Source organism: Coturnix japonica, chromosome 28 (genome assembly GCF_001577835.2).
Source record: "Coturnix japonica isolate 7356 chromosome 28, Coturnix japonica 2.1, whole genome shotgun sequence".
Lineage (NCBI taxonomy): Eukaryota > Metazoa > Chordata > Aves > Galliformes > Phasianidae > Coturnix > Coturnix japonica.
In genome coordinates this window covers 2,444,293-2,460,800 of record NC_029543.1, presented here as the reverse complement: position 1 = coordinate 2,460,800, position 16,508 = coordinate 2,444,293, and the positions used below count along the sequence as shown (strand labels likewise).

At 58.2% G+C, this 16,508-nt stretch overlaps 3 protein-coding genes across 4 annotated transcripts; 1 reads left to right on the top strand and 2 right to left on the bottom strand.

Annotated features, from left to right (window-relative positions):
- Positions 1-1,936: 1,936 nt before the first annotated feature.
- Positions 1,937-9,521, top strand: ABHD8 (abhydrolase domain containing 8). Its single transcript, XM_015886333.2, has 5 exons — positions 1,937-2,076; positions 6,389-7,153; positions 7,571-7,741; positions 7,837-8,053; positions 8,129-9,521. Exons 2-5 carry the CDS (start codon positions 6,396-6,398, stop codon positions 8,276-8,278), a joined length of 1,296 nt encoding a protein of 431 aa, XP_015741819.1. The 5' UTR covers positions 1,937-2,076; positions 6,389-6,395; the 3' UTR covers positions 8,279-9,521.
- On the bottom strand, positions 9,438-13,885 carry ANKLE1 (ankyrin repeat and LEM domain containing 1). 2 transcript variants are annotated; one of them, XM_015886291.2, is made up of 8 exons: positions 13,536-13,885; positions 12,653-12,796; positions 12,460-12,565; positions 10,895-12,374; positions 10,656-10,818; positions 10,402-10,561; positions 10,198-10,327; positions 9,438-9,795 (listed from the first exon to the last, which is right to left on the bottom strand). In XM_015886291.2, exons 1-8 carry the CDS (start codon positions 13,598-13,600, stop codon positions 9,623-9,625), a joined length of 2,421 nt encoding a protein of 806 aa, XP_015741777.1. In that variant the 5' UTR covers positions 13,601-13,885; the 3' UTR covers positions 9,438-9,622. The 2 variants fall into 2 exon arrangements, with proteins under 2 accessions (XP_015741777.1, XP_015741776.1); XM_015886290.2 differs by lacking the exon at positions 13,536-13,885 and having other exon boundaries at positions 12,653-12,919.
- A 353-nt stretch (positions 13,886-14,238) lies between these two features.
- Positions 14,239-16,347, bottom strand: BABAM1 (BRISC and BRCA1 A complex member 1). Its single transcript, XM_015886344.1, has 8 exons — positions 15,994-16,347; positions 15,859-15,917; positions 15,650-15,770; positions 15,318-15,396; positions 15,049-15,073; positions 14,782-14,911; positions 14,599-14,685; positions 14,239-14,509 (listed from the first exon to the last, which is right to left on the bottom strand). The coding sequence occupies exons 1-8, from the start codon at positions 16,288-16,290 to the stop codon at positions 14,309-14,311; spliced, it is 999 nt and encodes a 332-aa protein (XP_015741830.1). The 5' UTR covers positions 16,291-16,347; the 3' UTR covers positions 14,239-14,308.
- Between the last annotated feature and the right edge of the window lie 161 nt (positions 16,348-16,508).

The following is a 16,508-nucleotide window of genomic DNA, read 5'->3' as shown; positions in this document are numbered from 1 at the left end:
CCTAATAACAATCCAACAATTTACAGGTTAGTGACCGTTCAAAAATCGAGACTTCTAAGATAACATTATCCCTGTTTTCAACTCGTCCGCGGGGGGATAATCAGAGGGTGATGCGCGATTTCGTAGTTTTGCGTGGGCGAGCTGTGTTATACATAGGCAGCACGGCCAAGCTTGTGGGTTTCAGCCCATGTTATAGTTGACGCATACACTTGTAAATAGCCATGTTCTATCAGCACATGTATGACGCATTGTAATATGCCTATGTATAGCATCTATTGTCTATAGCACCATTGTATAGCACTATGTATAAGCTCATGTGTATTACGCCATGATTTCTTTAGTCAGTGAATCGCCACATGTATAAGCCATGGTATGCCTATGTTATTAAGCCTGTATAGCACATGTATAGCACATGTGGCGCATTATGCATTGTTATAGCCCATGATATAGCCATGTGCTTTATACGCACATCCGCTATAGGCCATGAAAATATAAGCACCATTGTACATAAGCCAATGTATAGCCATGTGCTATAGCCATGTCATTGCACATTTGTAGATAGCCATGATAATAGCCATGATTGAGCACATGATATAGCCAACGTATCGCCTCACTGCTTAGGGAATGTATAGCCACGTATAGGCCATTGTATAGCACATGTATTAGCCACCGTATAGCCATGTATAGCATTCATGATATATGCTCATGTATTCAGCTCCATGCGATTTATAGCACATGATATTACTCCCATGATATGAGCTACATGGTGATAGCATCTATGTATATGCCAATGGGATATAGGCACGTATCCTATGTGTATATAAGCACATGATATAGCCATGTATTAGCACAATAGCAATATAGACCATGGGTATAGCCATGTATGGTGCACATGTTAGCACATGAGAAATAGCACCAATTAGTATAGCCTATGATAAATGCCACGTATTAAGCCCATGTATAGCACATGTATACGCCACTGTTTATAAGCACATTGTATTGGGATGTATGAAGCACATGTATACACACTGTGTTTAGCCATGGTTTTATGCATGGACTTATTAGCAGACCCTCCCAGTAATACGCAACATGATATAAGCCCATTGAAATACTAGCCCATAGTATGCCATGTATAGGGCACATGAATATAGAGCCACACTGTTGATAGCCATGTATAGGCCATGTTGAGAGCCAGGATATAGCACAGCTCTGTCTATTGTTTCAAGATCGGGCTGTTGCCTGTCCAACCTAAAAGGCCAAATTTTCACACAACATTTCAACTGGAGGTTGTTATAATTGTGGGGACCCCTTTTCTCCTCCCTACATATGATTATCTCAGGGAGACCAGCAAAAAGCTCGTGTTCTCCCAAACGACCACGTGCATGGGTATTAATCAGCATACGGGAACCCCTGCTTATATTAACACCAGCAGTTGCACTCTATAGAAGGATAACTCCCCCAATCTCATCCAGGCAAGTCTGAGATCCCATTTCCCATTCCATAGGGGGCAAAGGCCACCCCCCCATTAATGCCCCCCCTCCCCTTACAAAAAGCCTCTACCCCCCCCCAAGAGACTTAGGGCATGACTCCATGGGCGGGCAGCTCGCTTCAGCTTTGACTGGCAAGTCCTGTTGTCTGTCAAACACAAAGCCCTCCTCCTTAAGGAGGGATTTAAGGGGCTTTCTATGGACTGGTAGACTACCAAGGGACAATTACTCAGCACCCCCGCCCCCCCAACCCCCCCCCCCCTTCCTCCCCTCGAGCCCCCAGAGCTCGGGATGAATCTCTTTGGCTCTGCTGGGCTTTCATGGGGGTGAAGATGGAAGCTGGACATTGCAAGGTTAAAGCCGTGAGCTTGAGTCTGAAAGGTGCTGCTCCTATTCCTTCCTTACCTAAAAAGTTTGCTAGGGCACAAACCGACCAGCTGTGAGAGCTGGCCCGCCAGCACCTGCATCCTACATCCTGCATCCATCCTGCTGCCTCGCATCTCCTCCTCTCGCCGCCGCCCTTTTTGCCTCCTGCAAGAGCAAGCCTTTCATTTTGCAACCTCGACCAACCTCTGGTCAATAAATGAGGGTGAGCGTTTCTGGTACCCGTCTTCGTTGATGCTCGGAGCTGTGTTGATTGCTCGCAGGGCATGTTGACTGCCGCAAGGTTGCTCTCAAAGGATTCTGCTTTTGGGGGCTGAGAGCTGCAGGCTCTTTCGAGTTGGAGGACAATGGCTGCAGTGGCTTTGAAGTGAGGGCTTGTCAGGGCTTATGAGTGTGGGGACTCGCGGGTCTTTTGAGCTAATATGGGTGGGAGGTGCCTCTACACAATAAACTTTAAGAGTGGGGCCTGCGGGCCTTTGAGTGGGGGCTGCGGGCTTTGAGTGGGGGCTGCAGGGCTTTGAGTGGGGGCTGCAGGGCTTTGAGTGGGGTTTCAGGGCTTTGAGTGGGGGCTGCAGGGCTTTGAGTGGGGGCTGCAGGGCTTTGAGTGGGGTTTCAGGGCTTTGAGTGGGGCTGAAGGGAGACGAGAGGAGGCAGCAGCTCCAGCTGTCATAGCACTGCACTATGAGCGTGCTTGGAGTGCAGGGTTAAAGCTGCCCAGTGATAGAACTTAAGAACGGCTTCTTGTTGTGATGCAATTACAGACGGTGATTGCTGGCTCTGACCCGCTGTTGCTATGTAGAAGATCTGCTTGGCTTTTTGCTTGGAGAGTAAGGGGGGCACCTGCATGCATCGCTACCCGGCTGAGGGGGGGCAGGGTTTTCTCCTTCCTGCTCCTTGCGATGCCTCTAGGCTGCTCCTGGAGGTTGGAGGACATTTGCAGCTGAAGGATTTGGAGCCTGATTTGCTGTGGAGATGCGATGGGATCATGGCAGGATCCCTATGGATATACAGGAGGGTTGAGAAGCCGGGATGGAGATTGAGAAGCCGGGATGGGGATGGGGGTCAGGGGGGGGGGTGTGAGGTGGTATATCAGCCCCAGAGGTCAGGCACAGGTTACTCCTCTGTTGCATTGCATAAGCTTTTGTTTCTCAAGGTCTTCTTCCTTCCTAAAGAGAGACGTGTGGCAGGCAGCCAGCCCTGGCTCCGGGTTGCTTTATGTGCGTCGGGTGCTCGTTGCTTTTCCTCCCCCCCGCAGCATTGCTTCTCCACTCGGTGCTGTTTGTCTGCATCCTGCAGGACCATCAGCACAGCCCTGCACACAAACAGGGGCCTGCAAGTGCGTGCTGAGCATCTCAGGGCTCCTTGTTCAGTTCCTGACCCCTGCATGCCCTGATAAAGCTGCTATCAGGCCAATGAAGCTGGGTGTAACAACAAACCCAGCTGCTTCCCCACCCACCCAAGTGCTGGTTTGGGTCCCCCCCAGAGGGAAGTTTTCCTTTGCAGGGCTAAAGTGGCATCAACGTTACCTTGGTGCTTAACCAGGTGTTGCCTTTACACGCTTCTCGATGCTGTAATTTGCAGAGTGAATGAATGGGGGGGGAGGATGGAAAGAGCAGAACGATATTGGCCCATTCCTCAAGAGTGTCGTGTGTCATCATTAATACACATGAGCCCCGGAGGGGAAAGGGATTAGAGCTGAACAAATTATTATGGCAGGTCGGATTCTGGCTGCAGAACGTCTCACGCTCGTCTTCATATCTCTGGCACTTCTCCTCTGAGGATTGGCAAGGAATTAGCAGCTACGAATCCCTGCTGCTCCCTGCAGGGATGTGTGCTGGGAGGGGTTGGAGGTGCTGAGCAGTGGGACTATAGGAGCATTGTGGCATAGGGGGGGTATAAGCCATTCACATCCATCAGCTCTTACAGTAGCGATGCTCTCGGCTCAGTAATTGGGGCCAAATGTTTAGCAGGGCTTCTGGCAAGGACACGCTCAGTGCCATGATGGAGAAGCACAGCATCCTTGCTCTCCTCCTGCCCCACGGGCTCTATGCCAGTCCCACATGGCTGCCTGTCACGCTCCCATGTTGGGCTTTCTGCCCTCCACACATCAGATCACGGCCCATTTTTTCCTCCAGCTGTGACACGGTGCCATCAAGTTGTATAAAATCAGAAGCTCCGCAGCCCAAAGTAGGTCAGTAAGTTGTTTGTTCCCAGCTGGGTTCTCAGCGGTGGTGGGAGGGAGGAGGAACAGAGGCTGGAGCTAGAGGACCCCACAGCAGTGGCCCATGGAGCTGAGCAGCAGATCAGCCTCCCTATATCATCCCTACAGCATCCTTTGCTCCTCTGCTGTTGAGATGGGAGAGGTCTCCCAGGGGAAGCCTTGACTTTGAGGGGGACACACACATGGGTAGCAGCTCATGGCGATGCTCTGCCCTTCCCCAGCCTCTAGGGATGCTCTGCTACACTCCTGGCCTGGTGCCGTGCCTGACTCAGTGTTGTGCCTGGCCTTATGTAACCGGTGCCGAAATCTCACTCTCTGCTGGGGGTGGCACTGGAAGGTAATTGGGATGGAGGAAAAAGAAAAGGGGGGGGGAGGAGGAGGAGGGGCAGCTCATTGCCATGGTTACCAGCATCTTCACAAAGTTCTTCACATCCATCTGGTTTCATTTGCAGCCCTTTCATCTGGTGGAGGGAACGTCCCTTGATGTTTCTGGTTGTGGCAGACGGAGCAGTGGGAGGTGGGAGACGGGTGCGCTGTGCCCCCCCCCCCACCCCCATGCAGAGCCCTCCACCTCCTGCCCCTCCATTTCCTCACTGGGATGCTGTGATTCAACCAGGGCTTTCCCAGCTCCAGAGCCAAAGCATGAGCTGCCAGATCTCAGGCTGTGAACCCCAAGCCAAGCATTGATGTTAGTGGCAGAGCCTGCCCTGCTGGTCACCCCCCTCCTACGCTGGGACCAAAGCAGACCCAAGTTGGGCTGAGCAGGGTTCCTGGAGCTCCTGAGTGTGCAACAGCCTTCCAGCAAATCAATTCTGGAGACAAACAGGATGGACTAATTGAGTTAATCCTGCGAAGTTAATCAATGTCAAGTCGGGTTGGCCAGAAGTCCTGTTTATAATCCACGAGGAGATCATTAATGCCCTGTGAAATGGAGGTGCAGTGCAAATCCTGGCTCCGTGCAAAACAGAGATGGAAGGCAGGCTGGGGTGCTGCAGGCTGAGCACAATGGGGTCTGCAGCCACAGGCACTGCAGGCCAACAGCTCCAGAAGTGCATTGGGATCAATGGGCTCAACTCGAGCCTGGCACTCGCTGCTGCTCGAAGCGGTTCTCCATCCAGCATAGAGGCAGCAGGGATCTTCCAGCCAGGATCTCCATGCAGCTCCATGGCCCAGTGCTACAAGGGCTGCACTCAGCTTCTCCTTCCAGGGCTCTGAGATCTTTTGCTCTTAACACAGTGAGAAGGGAGGCTGCTGGGATCCAAGCTGTGCATGCTGGAGCTGCAAGAAACCCAGAGCAGGATGCAGCCGAGCTCCAAATGCATTCAATTAGCAAAGCTGCAGGCAAAGCCCTGAGCCCAGGCAGCCTCCAGGCCGGGTTTTGTTTTGCTGATTCCCTCTTGTGCGTTGCCAGCATTGCTGCTGCAGTGCTGTGTGCTCTGAGCGGTTGCTGGGGGAGTTAAATGGGCTGCAGCCAGGATGGTGGTGTTTAATTCCCATGGGGAATGAGCTCCTCCTTCCCCTCTGTCCATTGGGGGGGGGGGTTGTGCTCTGTATCTGCAGCCATTGCTGGGGGTTCTGCTATATCCCCCCCAGTCCTCACTGTGAATCTCTTTGCTGAGCAGACTCTCAGCATCAATAATTCAACGTACTGAGCTGCATCCATAATAAATGCACATCAGCCTGGTGGAGTTGGGGGGGGGGGGGGGGCAGGAACATCCCCATCCCCTCAGTGCTCCAGGTGCCCCCTGAGCTCAGAAACACCCTGAGCACCTTTGGAAGAGCACACAGCATGGGCTGGGCTGGTCCTGGAGCCAGAAGGATGATGCTATGGGTCCCCCAGCCCCACAACCACCCCCTGCTCTGTCATGGGGAGGGGGCTGCCCACCCTCCCAGCTGGATAACTGCCTCCCCCCCAGGTTCTTATGCTCAGCATCGCTATGTGGAACTGCTCTAATTAAAACATCCGACCCCAGTCCTTGCAATTTGCATCTCTTGTTGGTTGCGGTGGTGGTTTGGACGGGAGCTGTACACACACATTTAATCAGTATAAATAATGCATTTGCATAGCTGAGCCTCCCCTCAGCCCCCACATTTGGTGCCAGAAGCATCATTTTCAATGGGCTTTTTCCTTCAGTGTTATTCCCTCGCTTCCACCTCCAACCAGCAGCAAAGGGAGGTGGCTCATAGGGAGGGTTATGGGGAGGGCTGTGCACATGGGGGAGCACCACGGGATGCTCCAACAGCAGCTCTGCCCTGCTTTGTGCTGCTCCAACCTCCTTCTGCTTCCTCACGCAGGGAGCATAATGCTGAACAGCATCACCGAGGGGTTCCTCTGCTGCCTGATGGGCAAGACAACCAACGCCGTGGGGCCTCTGGACAGCGTTGAGTCCAGCAATGGCTACAGCTTCCTGGAGGTGAAACCAGGCAGGATCCTGAGGGTGAGACACAGCGCTCCGAGCCGCCCATCTGCTGAACCCCCCGAGGAACCCAGGGATGCAGAGAGGGGCACAGTGCATTGCAAGCGCAAGATCACCCTGTACCGCAATGGGCAGCTGGTGATTGAGAACCTGGGGGACGCCGTGCGCTCTGAGATCCTGCATTGCTCCAATGGAACAGCTGAACCCAGCAGCACTGTGGAGCTGGAGCTGTCTGAGCTGGCTGGCCAAGCCCCAGTGCAAAGCTCTGCTGGTACACCAGGATGCGGCACACCAGGATCTGGTGCATGCAATGCAGCGGCCGGTAAGAGACGGAAGCGCAAACCCAAGAAGGTGATCAACATCGACTGCAAGAAGCAGATCACCAGCTGCAAAGGGACGCACGGCGACGTGGTCCTGTTCTTCATCCATGGTGTGGGAGGCTCGTTGGATATCTGGAAGGAGCAGCTGGACTTCTTCACCAAGCTGGGCTATGAGGTGGTGGCTCCTGACCTGGCCGGCCATGGCTGCAGCTCAGCCCCTCAGATCGCTGCTGCTTACACCTTCTATGCTCTGGCTGAGGACATGAGGGCCGTCTTCAAGCGTTATGCCAAGAAGAGGAACATCCTGATAGGGCACTCATATGGGTAAGGGGCACCGGGGTGCACTCAGCCCATTGCCATCCTCTCTGTGGCCAGATAGATCCTGCCCTGCAGGGCTGAGGAGCAGAGGAGGGTGTGGGGTTTCCAGCCCACATGTTATCCCCAGCTCTGATCCCCTCCATCCCCTCGGTGCCCGGCTCTGGGCCCAGCTAATCCCAGCACCCTGAGCATGGGCTGGTGAGGAAGCTGGCGGTGTTCAGCCTATAAATAGAGTAAGCTTGAGAAAGTCAATTAGATGGGGACTAAGCAGTGCTGGATTAGGTTGGTGACAAGCAGGATGCAGCCTGCAGCGTGTCTGCACTGCTCTATGGGTGCTGGTGACACCCCAGTGGCTTCTTCATGCACAGCGTGTGACACTCACTGTCCTCACCACGGCTCCCACGTTGCTGTCTGTCCCTGCAGGGTCTCTTTCTGCACCTTCCTAGCCCACGAGTACCCTGACCTTGTGCATAAAGTGATCATGATCAATGGAGGGGGTCCGACGGCGCTGGAGCCCAGTCTGTGCTCCATCTTCAACATGCCCACCTGCGTGCTGCACTGCCTGTCCCCGTGCCTGGCCTGGAGCTTCCTCAAGTGAGTCCCATTGCTGCCCCCAGCAAGCTCAGCCCTGAGTGTGCTGTCAGCAAGATCCCTATTCTAACCCATAACCCATTGCCCACATCCTACAGGGCTGGTTTTGCCCGCCAGGGTGCCAAAGAGAAGCAGCTGCTGAAGGAAGGCAACGCCTTCAACGTCTCCTCCTTCGTGCTGCGTGCTATGATGAGCGGGCAGTACTGGCCGGAGGGTGATGAGGTTTACCACGCCGAGCTGGCCGTACCCGTGCTGCTGGTGCATGGCATGCACGATAAGTTTGTGCCAGTGGAGGAGGACCAGCGCATGGCTGAGGTATATTGGGGTACAACAGGGCTGAGGGCTCATCCTGGTGCTGCCAACCCAGCACTGACACATATCCCCTTCCAGATCCTGCTGATCGCATTCCTGAAGGTGATCGACGAGGGCAGCCACATGGTGATGATGGAGTGCCCCGAGACGGTCAACACCCTGCTCCACGAGTTCGTCCTTTGGGAGCCCGAGACGCCAAGTGGGGACGGGCAAGGAGAGAAGAAATAAGGTGGATGGGATGTGGTGACCGGGCTGCTCCGATGGGAGAGATATTGGGGAGCACGGAGGGGTTTGTGGGCGCACCGGGGCGCAGCCGGCACTGCCGGGCACGCAGCCGGTTTTGTTCCCGGGCCACGGGCGGGTAGAGGAGCACGGAGGCTCCCCCCGGGCACGGGTGTATGGGGCCGGTGTTAGGAACACAGCAGACCCGGTCCTATGGCAGCCACTGGAGCGCCTTCATCCTGTTTTGTTGTAGTATTGTAATCCACACGCAGTGATTCCTCGGGGGGGGGGCAGAGCAAGGACACTGCGGGGACACGGCTCCTGGAGCAGACAGAGCCCTGCAGGGGGTGACCCTGACACCTGGCAGCACGGAGCTGAGTTGGGATCGCTTTAGGGGAAGCCCCGGTGGGATTTGCCTTTTTGAAGCTGTGGTGGGGGCCGATGAGGCCGGAGCTGAGCTCTCTTCCCCCAGTGCCACCATTTGTGCAGTCGTGTCCCCAAACACAGCACTGCTTCAGGTCCTGCAGCTCTGGCTTCCGCTCAGCCCCCATCCCAATACACTGGGGCTCCTGGAGGGGCACAGTTGCTCCCCAGCCCCCAACCCTCACATAGGGATGGCTGCAGCCTCCCCTGACCACAACGAGCAGAGCTGTTCCCCTCTTTGTTTTCTCCCCTTATTTCCCCCCATTTAAACCAAAGACGCAGCCAGGCCTGATTGCCCAATGGAACCTCACCCAACAGCTGGGTGCAAACCCCTTCTCATCCCCCCCCCAGACCCCCATAACCGTGCAATGAAGTGGATGGGCCTCGAGGAGCTGGTGCCAGCACAGCAGTGACCACGTGTGACAATTACCACGCGTGACCCACGCTCCCACCCCCCCTTTCCTGGCACCAACCCATGCCCACCCAACAGCCCCCCCCCCAAAGGATTTTAACCACCAATACATGGGTTCAGATGCATTTCCAAGCACCAACCCCATATGGCGGCTCTGCTCCCCTGTAACCCCAACCCAGGGTTGCAGCTCCCCCCCGTCAGGCTGCTCCGCTCGCTCCATCGCTTGCACAAAGGCAAAACCCTGCACCGTGTCCTCGCCATCCCGAGCAGTAAAGCCGTGTTGTACCCACAGCTGTGTCCAACTCCATCACGGGGACGCAAAGCCGGACAGCAGGCACGGCTCTGAGCTGTTTGCAGCCATTTACTCATCATCACGTAGGGGTAGAGAGAGAAAATAAATAGACACGTTCTCGCCATCGTTTACAACGTTAAAAGCAACCCCGGAGCGCAGCCTCGGGAAGAGCAGGGGGTGTCTCCAGCCCCTGTTGGTGGTGGGTGGGGGTTCAGGGGGGGGCTCAGCGCCCAGCCTGGATGTCAGATGGCCGCAGCTGCCGCTCACCCTCAGCCAGGAAGATGCTCATTGCCCTGTGCAGCATATGGACACCCAGGCGCCGGCGCCGTGCTGGGGACCAGCTGGCTGCCACACCATAGCAGTTCCCTTTCCGCTGATTGGTGACAGCACGGAGCCCTGTAGGGTCGGGGTCAGCACCCATAGCCCCCACACTGTGCTTACCATGAGCACCCACGGGGTCCCCATTAGCACCCACATTGCCATAAGGTCCCCATTAGCACCCGCACCCCATGAGGTTGGGATCCCCCTTTAGCACCTGTGGCCCCATGAGGTTGGGATCCCCCTTTAGCACCTGTGGCCCCATGAGGTCCCCCTTAGCACCTATAGTGACAAAGTCCCCATTATTAGCACCCGTGGGGTCCCGTTAACATCCATTCCCACGCATCTTTTCCCTGCCCAAACCTTGTGCTGTCCAGGGACCCCCATCTCTCCATGTGCCCCAGGACAAGCCACATCCCCCTGTTCCCATACAGGAGGATAGAACCAGTCCCCCCCCCCATAACCCCATCCCCTGCTCACCCAGGGCCTCCAGCAAGCAGCCCTCCCGTGTATAAGCCTCAGCTGGCACACTGCTCTGGAAGCAATGCAAGGAGATGACACCCATCCCACTCGCCCAGATCTCCAGGATGCGCCGCACTTTAGGACAGCCCTATGGGATAGTCCCATACCCATAAAGCTTCCTCCTTCCCCATTCAATCCACCCCAAACCCATCCCCATCCCACCTTGCTTGTCCCCTTGCGGTGCTGGCTCACAGCCTCAGTGAGGTGGCTGTAGGGCCGGGCACGTGTTCCTTTGCCCACATAGAAGATGGCATCAACAAAGGTCTTGAAGCACTCCATAGGGCTCAGGCGGTGGCAGCGCAACGGGAGGTCCTGAGTGGTCCTGGGGGGCGCAGAACCCACCCCAGGGGTACATAGAACCCCCATACGTGGTGTTCCCAGCCTCAGGGTCCACCCAAGAGGCAGCACAGCCCTACCTGGGGTCGAGCAGGAGGTAATTGAAGCTGGATTTCAGCAGCCCCTCACGCCAATGCCGGTTCTGGTCGGGGCGGTCGAATTGCCGTGCCAACACCATCTCATCCTCAGTGCAGTTGGGGATGTGGCCGGTGCGTAGCGCATCTGCCAGCTCAGGGCTGTGCCCTGTGTGTATGGGGGGGGATTGGGGTCACCCTGAGCCCCCCCAGCACTAAAAGGATGGCAGGTCCCCAGGACTCACCTGCTGGGCTGCGGCTCAGCTCCTCCAGCCGCCGCAGGTAGACACGCCGGGTGAGGACTGTGATGGGTCCTGGGTCGTAGCCCAGCGCTCGTAGCCGCTGGAGGAGAGCTTCATCTGAGAGCACCCGCAGGGACTGCACTTGGTCCCTGTCCCCAGGTCTGGTGGCCTCAGCATTTGGGCTGTGCTGCTCACTGAGCTGGCATCTATCAGGTTCCACAGGGCGGTGCAGACTGTGGTCTTTGAATGGGCATGGCGTCATTGGGGTCCTTGGCTCCAGCACCCCATGGGCAGTAGCAGAAGGGGAGCACTGAACACATGATGGGGAATCCTGGAGCTTGTGAGCAACCCCAGGACCCAGCAGCACTGTGGAGCTGGGAGAACCCTGAGCATTTAATGGGGAGTCCTGGGGATGGCTGGGACCCCCAGGAGCCAGCAGCACTGTGGGGCTGGAGCTGCTGGTACCCGGGGGGGAGCTGAGCTTGCTGGGGTTCCTGGGGAGGATCTGGGTGTCATCTGAGGACCGTGTGCTTTCTCCAACCCCACCAGATTCATCCTCACCACTGAGTGCAATGCAGTGCCCTGGGGGGGTGGCAGGATCCCTGGGGACACCCCTGGGTGCTCTGAGCCGGGGGGGCCTGCGGGGCTTATCCAGGCTGGCATCGAAGAGGGAGGAGGAGGAGGAAGAGGAGGAAGCACTGAGCCTTGCTGCTGAGGCCTGAAGGCGGCTCTTGGTGCGGGGGGTGACGTGGCAGAACTGGGGGGGCTGCAAAGTGACATCCCCTGCAGCAGTGTCAGCTGGGCTGCAAGGGAGCTGCAGGGTGTGTGTGGGGGAGCACTCGAGGCTGCAGCCCTGCAACAGCACAGACAGCTCCTCTGCAGCTGAGGGGCTCTGGGTGGGCAGCTCCCTGGGTCCTGCTGAGGAGGGGGCTTCTCCTGGGCACACATCAGCCCCGCTGGGTTCCAGCATCTCCACTGCAGTGACGAAGCGCTCGCTATCCACGCTGCTGTCCCCAGGGAGGTCACGGCCTCTGGTTCCTGCTTCCAGCACCCCACGGTCCCCACTGCAACGCAGGGGCTGTGGGGGACTCCTGGCCCCAGCACTGGGCTGCAGAGAGATGTGCACCCCCATCCCCTCTAGGGGTACTTCCTCATGCTCATGCCCATCCCAGAGCAATGTGCTGGATGCCAGGGGCTGCAGGGGCAGAGCTGGACCCTCTGGGAGCCATGGGGTGAGGGAGGGACCCGAGCAGGGTTGAGCACAGCACGGGGGCTCCCCCGACCCACAGCTGCCCCATAGGCCGGGCTCCTGCAGCTGGGACACGCGGGTGCTGCTCAGCAGCTCCGCATCGCTGCAATCCTCGGTCAAGAAGGACAGTGAGCGTCGGGCTCCCTGGGGGGCTGGGAGGCTCCAGTCCCGCAGGAGCCGCACGCACAGCACATGGCCCCGCTCCAGCGCCAGATCAATGGCTCGTTTCCCGTCCTGCAGGGAGGGGACATTGCCGCTGTGGGTCCCACCCCCACCAAGGACGGAGGGCTGGCTCCAAAGCACCGCCCCCAGCTCTAACCTGGTCCCGCAGTTCCGGGTCCCCCCCATTTTGCAGCAGCAGCTCCAAGCACCCGCAGCTCCCCCAGGACGCAGCGACGTGCAGCGGTGTGAGCCCCTCGGCGCTCCTACCACCGCACCGGTGTCACCGCTGCCTCCTCGGCGGCTCCGTTCCCATTTCTAATGGGACCGAGCCCCCCCCCGAGGGCCATTACCTGGCATTAGGGTCCCCTCCGTAGCTCAACAACAGCCTCAAGCAGCGCACGCCCCCCACTGCAGCACTCAGGTGAATGGGGGCGAACCCCATTGCAAGCAGCACGTTGGGGTCTGCCCCGTGCTGCAGGAGGAGCTCCACCACCCTGCGGGGGGACAACACGGGGGTCACCCCCCACACACACACCACAGCACGGCCCAAACCAAGGCCATACAGCAAAGCAACAGCCCTGGGGTGCATCGCTGCTGCAAGGTTTGGGCTGTTGTAATACACGACCCCCCCCCCCCCCCCCCCCCCCCCCCCCCCCCCCCCCCCCCCCCCCGCGCCCCGCACAGCCGCCCCGCTCCATTCATGCCACCCTGCGCCATTCATGCCGCACTCGAATCCTCCGCGCGCCGCCGCTGATTGGCTGCGAGGAGACCAATAGGAGGCTGCTAAGGGCTCCCACGTGAATATGAATGGAGGGGGCGGTACTGCCTTACACCCGGTAGTGCCCAGCGCCTCCCAGTGCCCCCCACCAGTACTGCCCAGTGCATCCCAGTCCTCAGCACCAGCACCACCCGGTGTCGTGCTCCAGCACTGCACACAGCGCTCTGCAACACCAGAACCGTCCCATTGCTTCCCATTGCCCAGTATCCACCACCCAGTGCCTCCCAGTAACCCCCCTCCAGCCCCTCAACACGTCCAGCTGCAGCCCCAGTGCTGCCCTGTATCACCCCAGCATCCCCCATAGACACCCTTTATCCCCCTGGACATCNCACACACACCACAGCACGGCCCAAACCAAGGCCATACAGCAAAGCAACAGCCCTGGGGTGCATCGCTGCTGCAAGGTTTGGGCTGTTGTAATACATAGCCCCCACCCCATCCCGGTGCCCTCTTACTCCTCTCGCCCTCCCCGCAGCGCCCCGCACAGCCGCCCCGCTCCATTCATGCCACCCTGCGCCATTCATGCCGCACTCGAATCCTCCGCGCGCCGCCGCTGATTGGCTGCGAGGAGACCAATAGGAGGCTGCTAAGGGCTCCCACGTGAATATGAATGGAGGGGGCGGTACTGCCTTACACCCGGTAGTGCCCAGCGCCTCCCAGTGCCCCCCACCAGTACTGCCCAGTGCATCCCAGTCCTCAGCACCAGCACCACCCGGTGTCGTGCTCCAGCACTGCACACAGCGCTCTGCAACACCAGAACCGTCCCATTGCTTCCCATTGCCCAGTATCCACCACCCAGTGCCTCCCAGTAACCCCCCTCCAGCCCCTCAACACGTCCAGCTGCAGCCCCAGTGCTGCCCTGTATCACCCCAGCATCCCCCATAGACACCCTTTATCCCCCTGGACATCCTCACCCCTCCCCCCAGCATTCCCCATAGACACCCTTTATCCCCCTGGATATCCTCACTACCCCCCCAAGCATCCCCCATAGACACCCTTTATCCCTCTGATCATCCTCACCCCCCCTAGCATCCCCCATAGACACCCTTTATCCCCCTGATCATCCTCACCTCCCCCCAGCATACCCTATAGACACCCTTTATCCCTCTGATCATCCTCACCCCCCTTACAACTCCACTACAGAAACCAGCACCAACAGCCAGGCAGGAAAACAGCTCTTTGTTCCCCCATTTCCAGCCAAACCCAATGGGAGCAGCCCCTCCCCAACTCAAACAGTGGCCTCCACCTCAGGGGGCTCGTCCCCCTCCAGCAGGCTGTACGCTGCGTGGCTCTGGAAGGGTCTTTGCAGGGGATGAGCCAGCAGCTTGGCCATGCAGTTGTGCAGCTCCACAGCTGGCCCCGTCAGTGTCACCTCGTATCTGTAGTTGGTGCCCTTGGTGTCCAGGTTGCCAAAGAATGCATACAGCTCCTGAGGGGCAAAGGGGGGGGGGGGGGGGCAGCAAAGGTGGGGGGGGGGTTGCACAGTGCTCTCTCCCCCCCCACTCCTTCCATGCATACCTTCCAGCTGGTCTCATCCTCCTTCTCCTCCGCCCCATTGTGGATATAGACGAGGTCGAAGAAGAAATAGGGGCACTGCAGCATCTTCTGCAATGGGAGAAGTGAACACAGCTCTGTATGCATTGGTGCTAAGTCCAGTGAGGTGGGAGTTGGGGGGGGAAGGGGAGGAGGGGGGGTCCTTACCTTCATCTGCTCTGACACAGAGAACTGGGGCTGGCAGCCGGGCCGGCCCAGCACCAGGATGGTGCGTACCACGTAGGGTGGTGGGATGGTCTGCACGTTGTCTGTCACTGGCAGCTCAATCTTCTGCTGGCTGTGATGCCATGATGGGACTGAGTGCCACGCAATGCCCCCCATCCCACTCCACTAACACCCCCCAGAGGCTGCTCTGCACTGGGAGCTTCCAGCCCTGATCCCTCCCAGTGCTGCCCCTCAACTGTATGGACTCACATGAGGTTGAAGAGCCCATCCAGATCTGTAGGGTGAGGTAAGGAGCAATGCTGGCACACAGAGCCCTTCCACCCCCCATATAACCAATCCAGGGATGCAGCAGAATGGGACAAAACTGGGCACAAAACCTCCAGCAATGCCATTTGGTGGCTGTGGAGGAGCTGGCATCACACCCATGGCACAGACTAGGCCATGCTGGGGGCACCGTTGGTCCCTGCCCTCTGTAGGAATAGACTGGGAGCCCTTCATGCCTCAGTGTCAATGGATACTGAAGGATTTGCAGACGACGGTCTCCAGGTCGTAGAGGCAGCTGCAGACCTCACGGGGGTCTGAGGTGAACCCTGAAAGCTGGGAAGGGGCAGGTGAGGGTCATGGAGCCACCCCCATCCTGCTCCATCCTCATCCCATCCCCATCCTGCTCCATCCCCATCCCATCCCATCCCATCCCATCCCATCCCATCCCNCCATCCCATCCCATCCCATCCCATCCCATCCCATCCCCATCCCATCCCCATCCCCATCCCATCCCATCCCATCTCCATCCTGCTCCATCCCCATCTCCATCCCATCCCCATCCTGCCTCATCCCCATCCCCACTCACCCACGTGGCATCATTGTTCACCACCACCAATGCAAACTCATGGCTCTTATCAATCTTGTGCTTCGTCCTCACAAACATCTCAATCATCTTCTGTGAGATGTTCAGTGCGTTGGTCTTGGAGCTGCCAGGATGGGAAGGGGGGGCACAGCGCTCAGCAGGGTCCCCCCCCCCCTAACACCCTCCATATACAAGCTCCACCATTCACTCACCCATTGAATGACTCCAGCTTGGGCAGAGCCATTTCCTCAGCCAGGTCCAGGCAGATGATCTGGGTGAGACCCCCACAGCTGAGCCCTAAACCCCACCATTAACCACCCCCTTACCCCCCAGAACCACACACTCACCACCTTCTCAGGGCAGTTCACCCTCGGTGTCTTCACCTGCACCTCGGGGGGGGGATGTGAGGGGCCGGGCCAGGCGGTTCCATCGGGGGCTGCGGTTCCCTGCGGGCTGTCCTCACTGCTGGCCGCCTCCCCTTCGCCTTCACTGCGGTTCCCCACGCTGCTCTGAGCGCTCAACGCCCGATCCTCAGCCCCCTCAGGGTTAGAACGGGTGCGGGGTCGTTGCTCCGGAGCCTTCTCCTCCTCCTCCTCAGCAGCACTGCCCGGCCCCGACGTGTCCATCCCGCAGCTTCGCTCCATGGCACCGCTCTGGGGGGGCTGTGTGGACCGGGGGGGGGGGGTCACTGCACCCCCATCTCCACGCAGCCCATCAGCACACACTCCTTGCTCTGTGCACCCCATACCCGTGCACCCCATATCCATGCACCCCCCCAGTTGTGCACCCCATAGCCCTGTGCACCCCATAGGCGCTGTGCACCCCATAGCCCTGTGCACCCCATACCCATGCACCCCCCCAG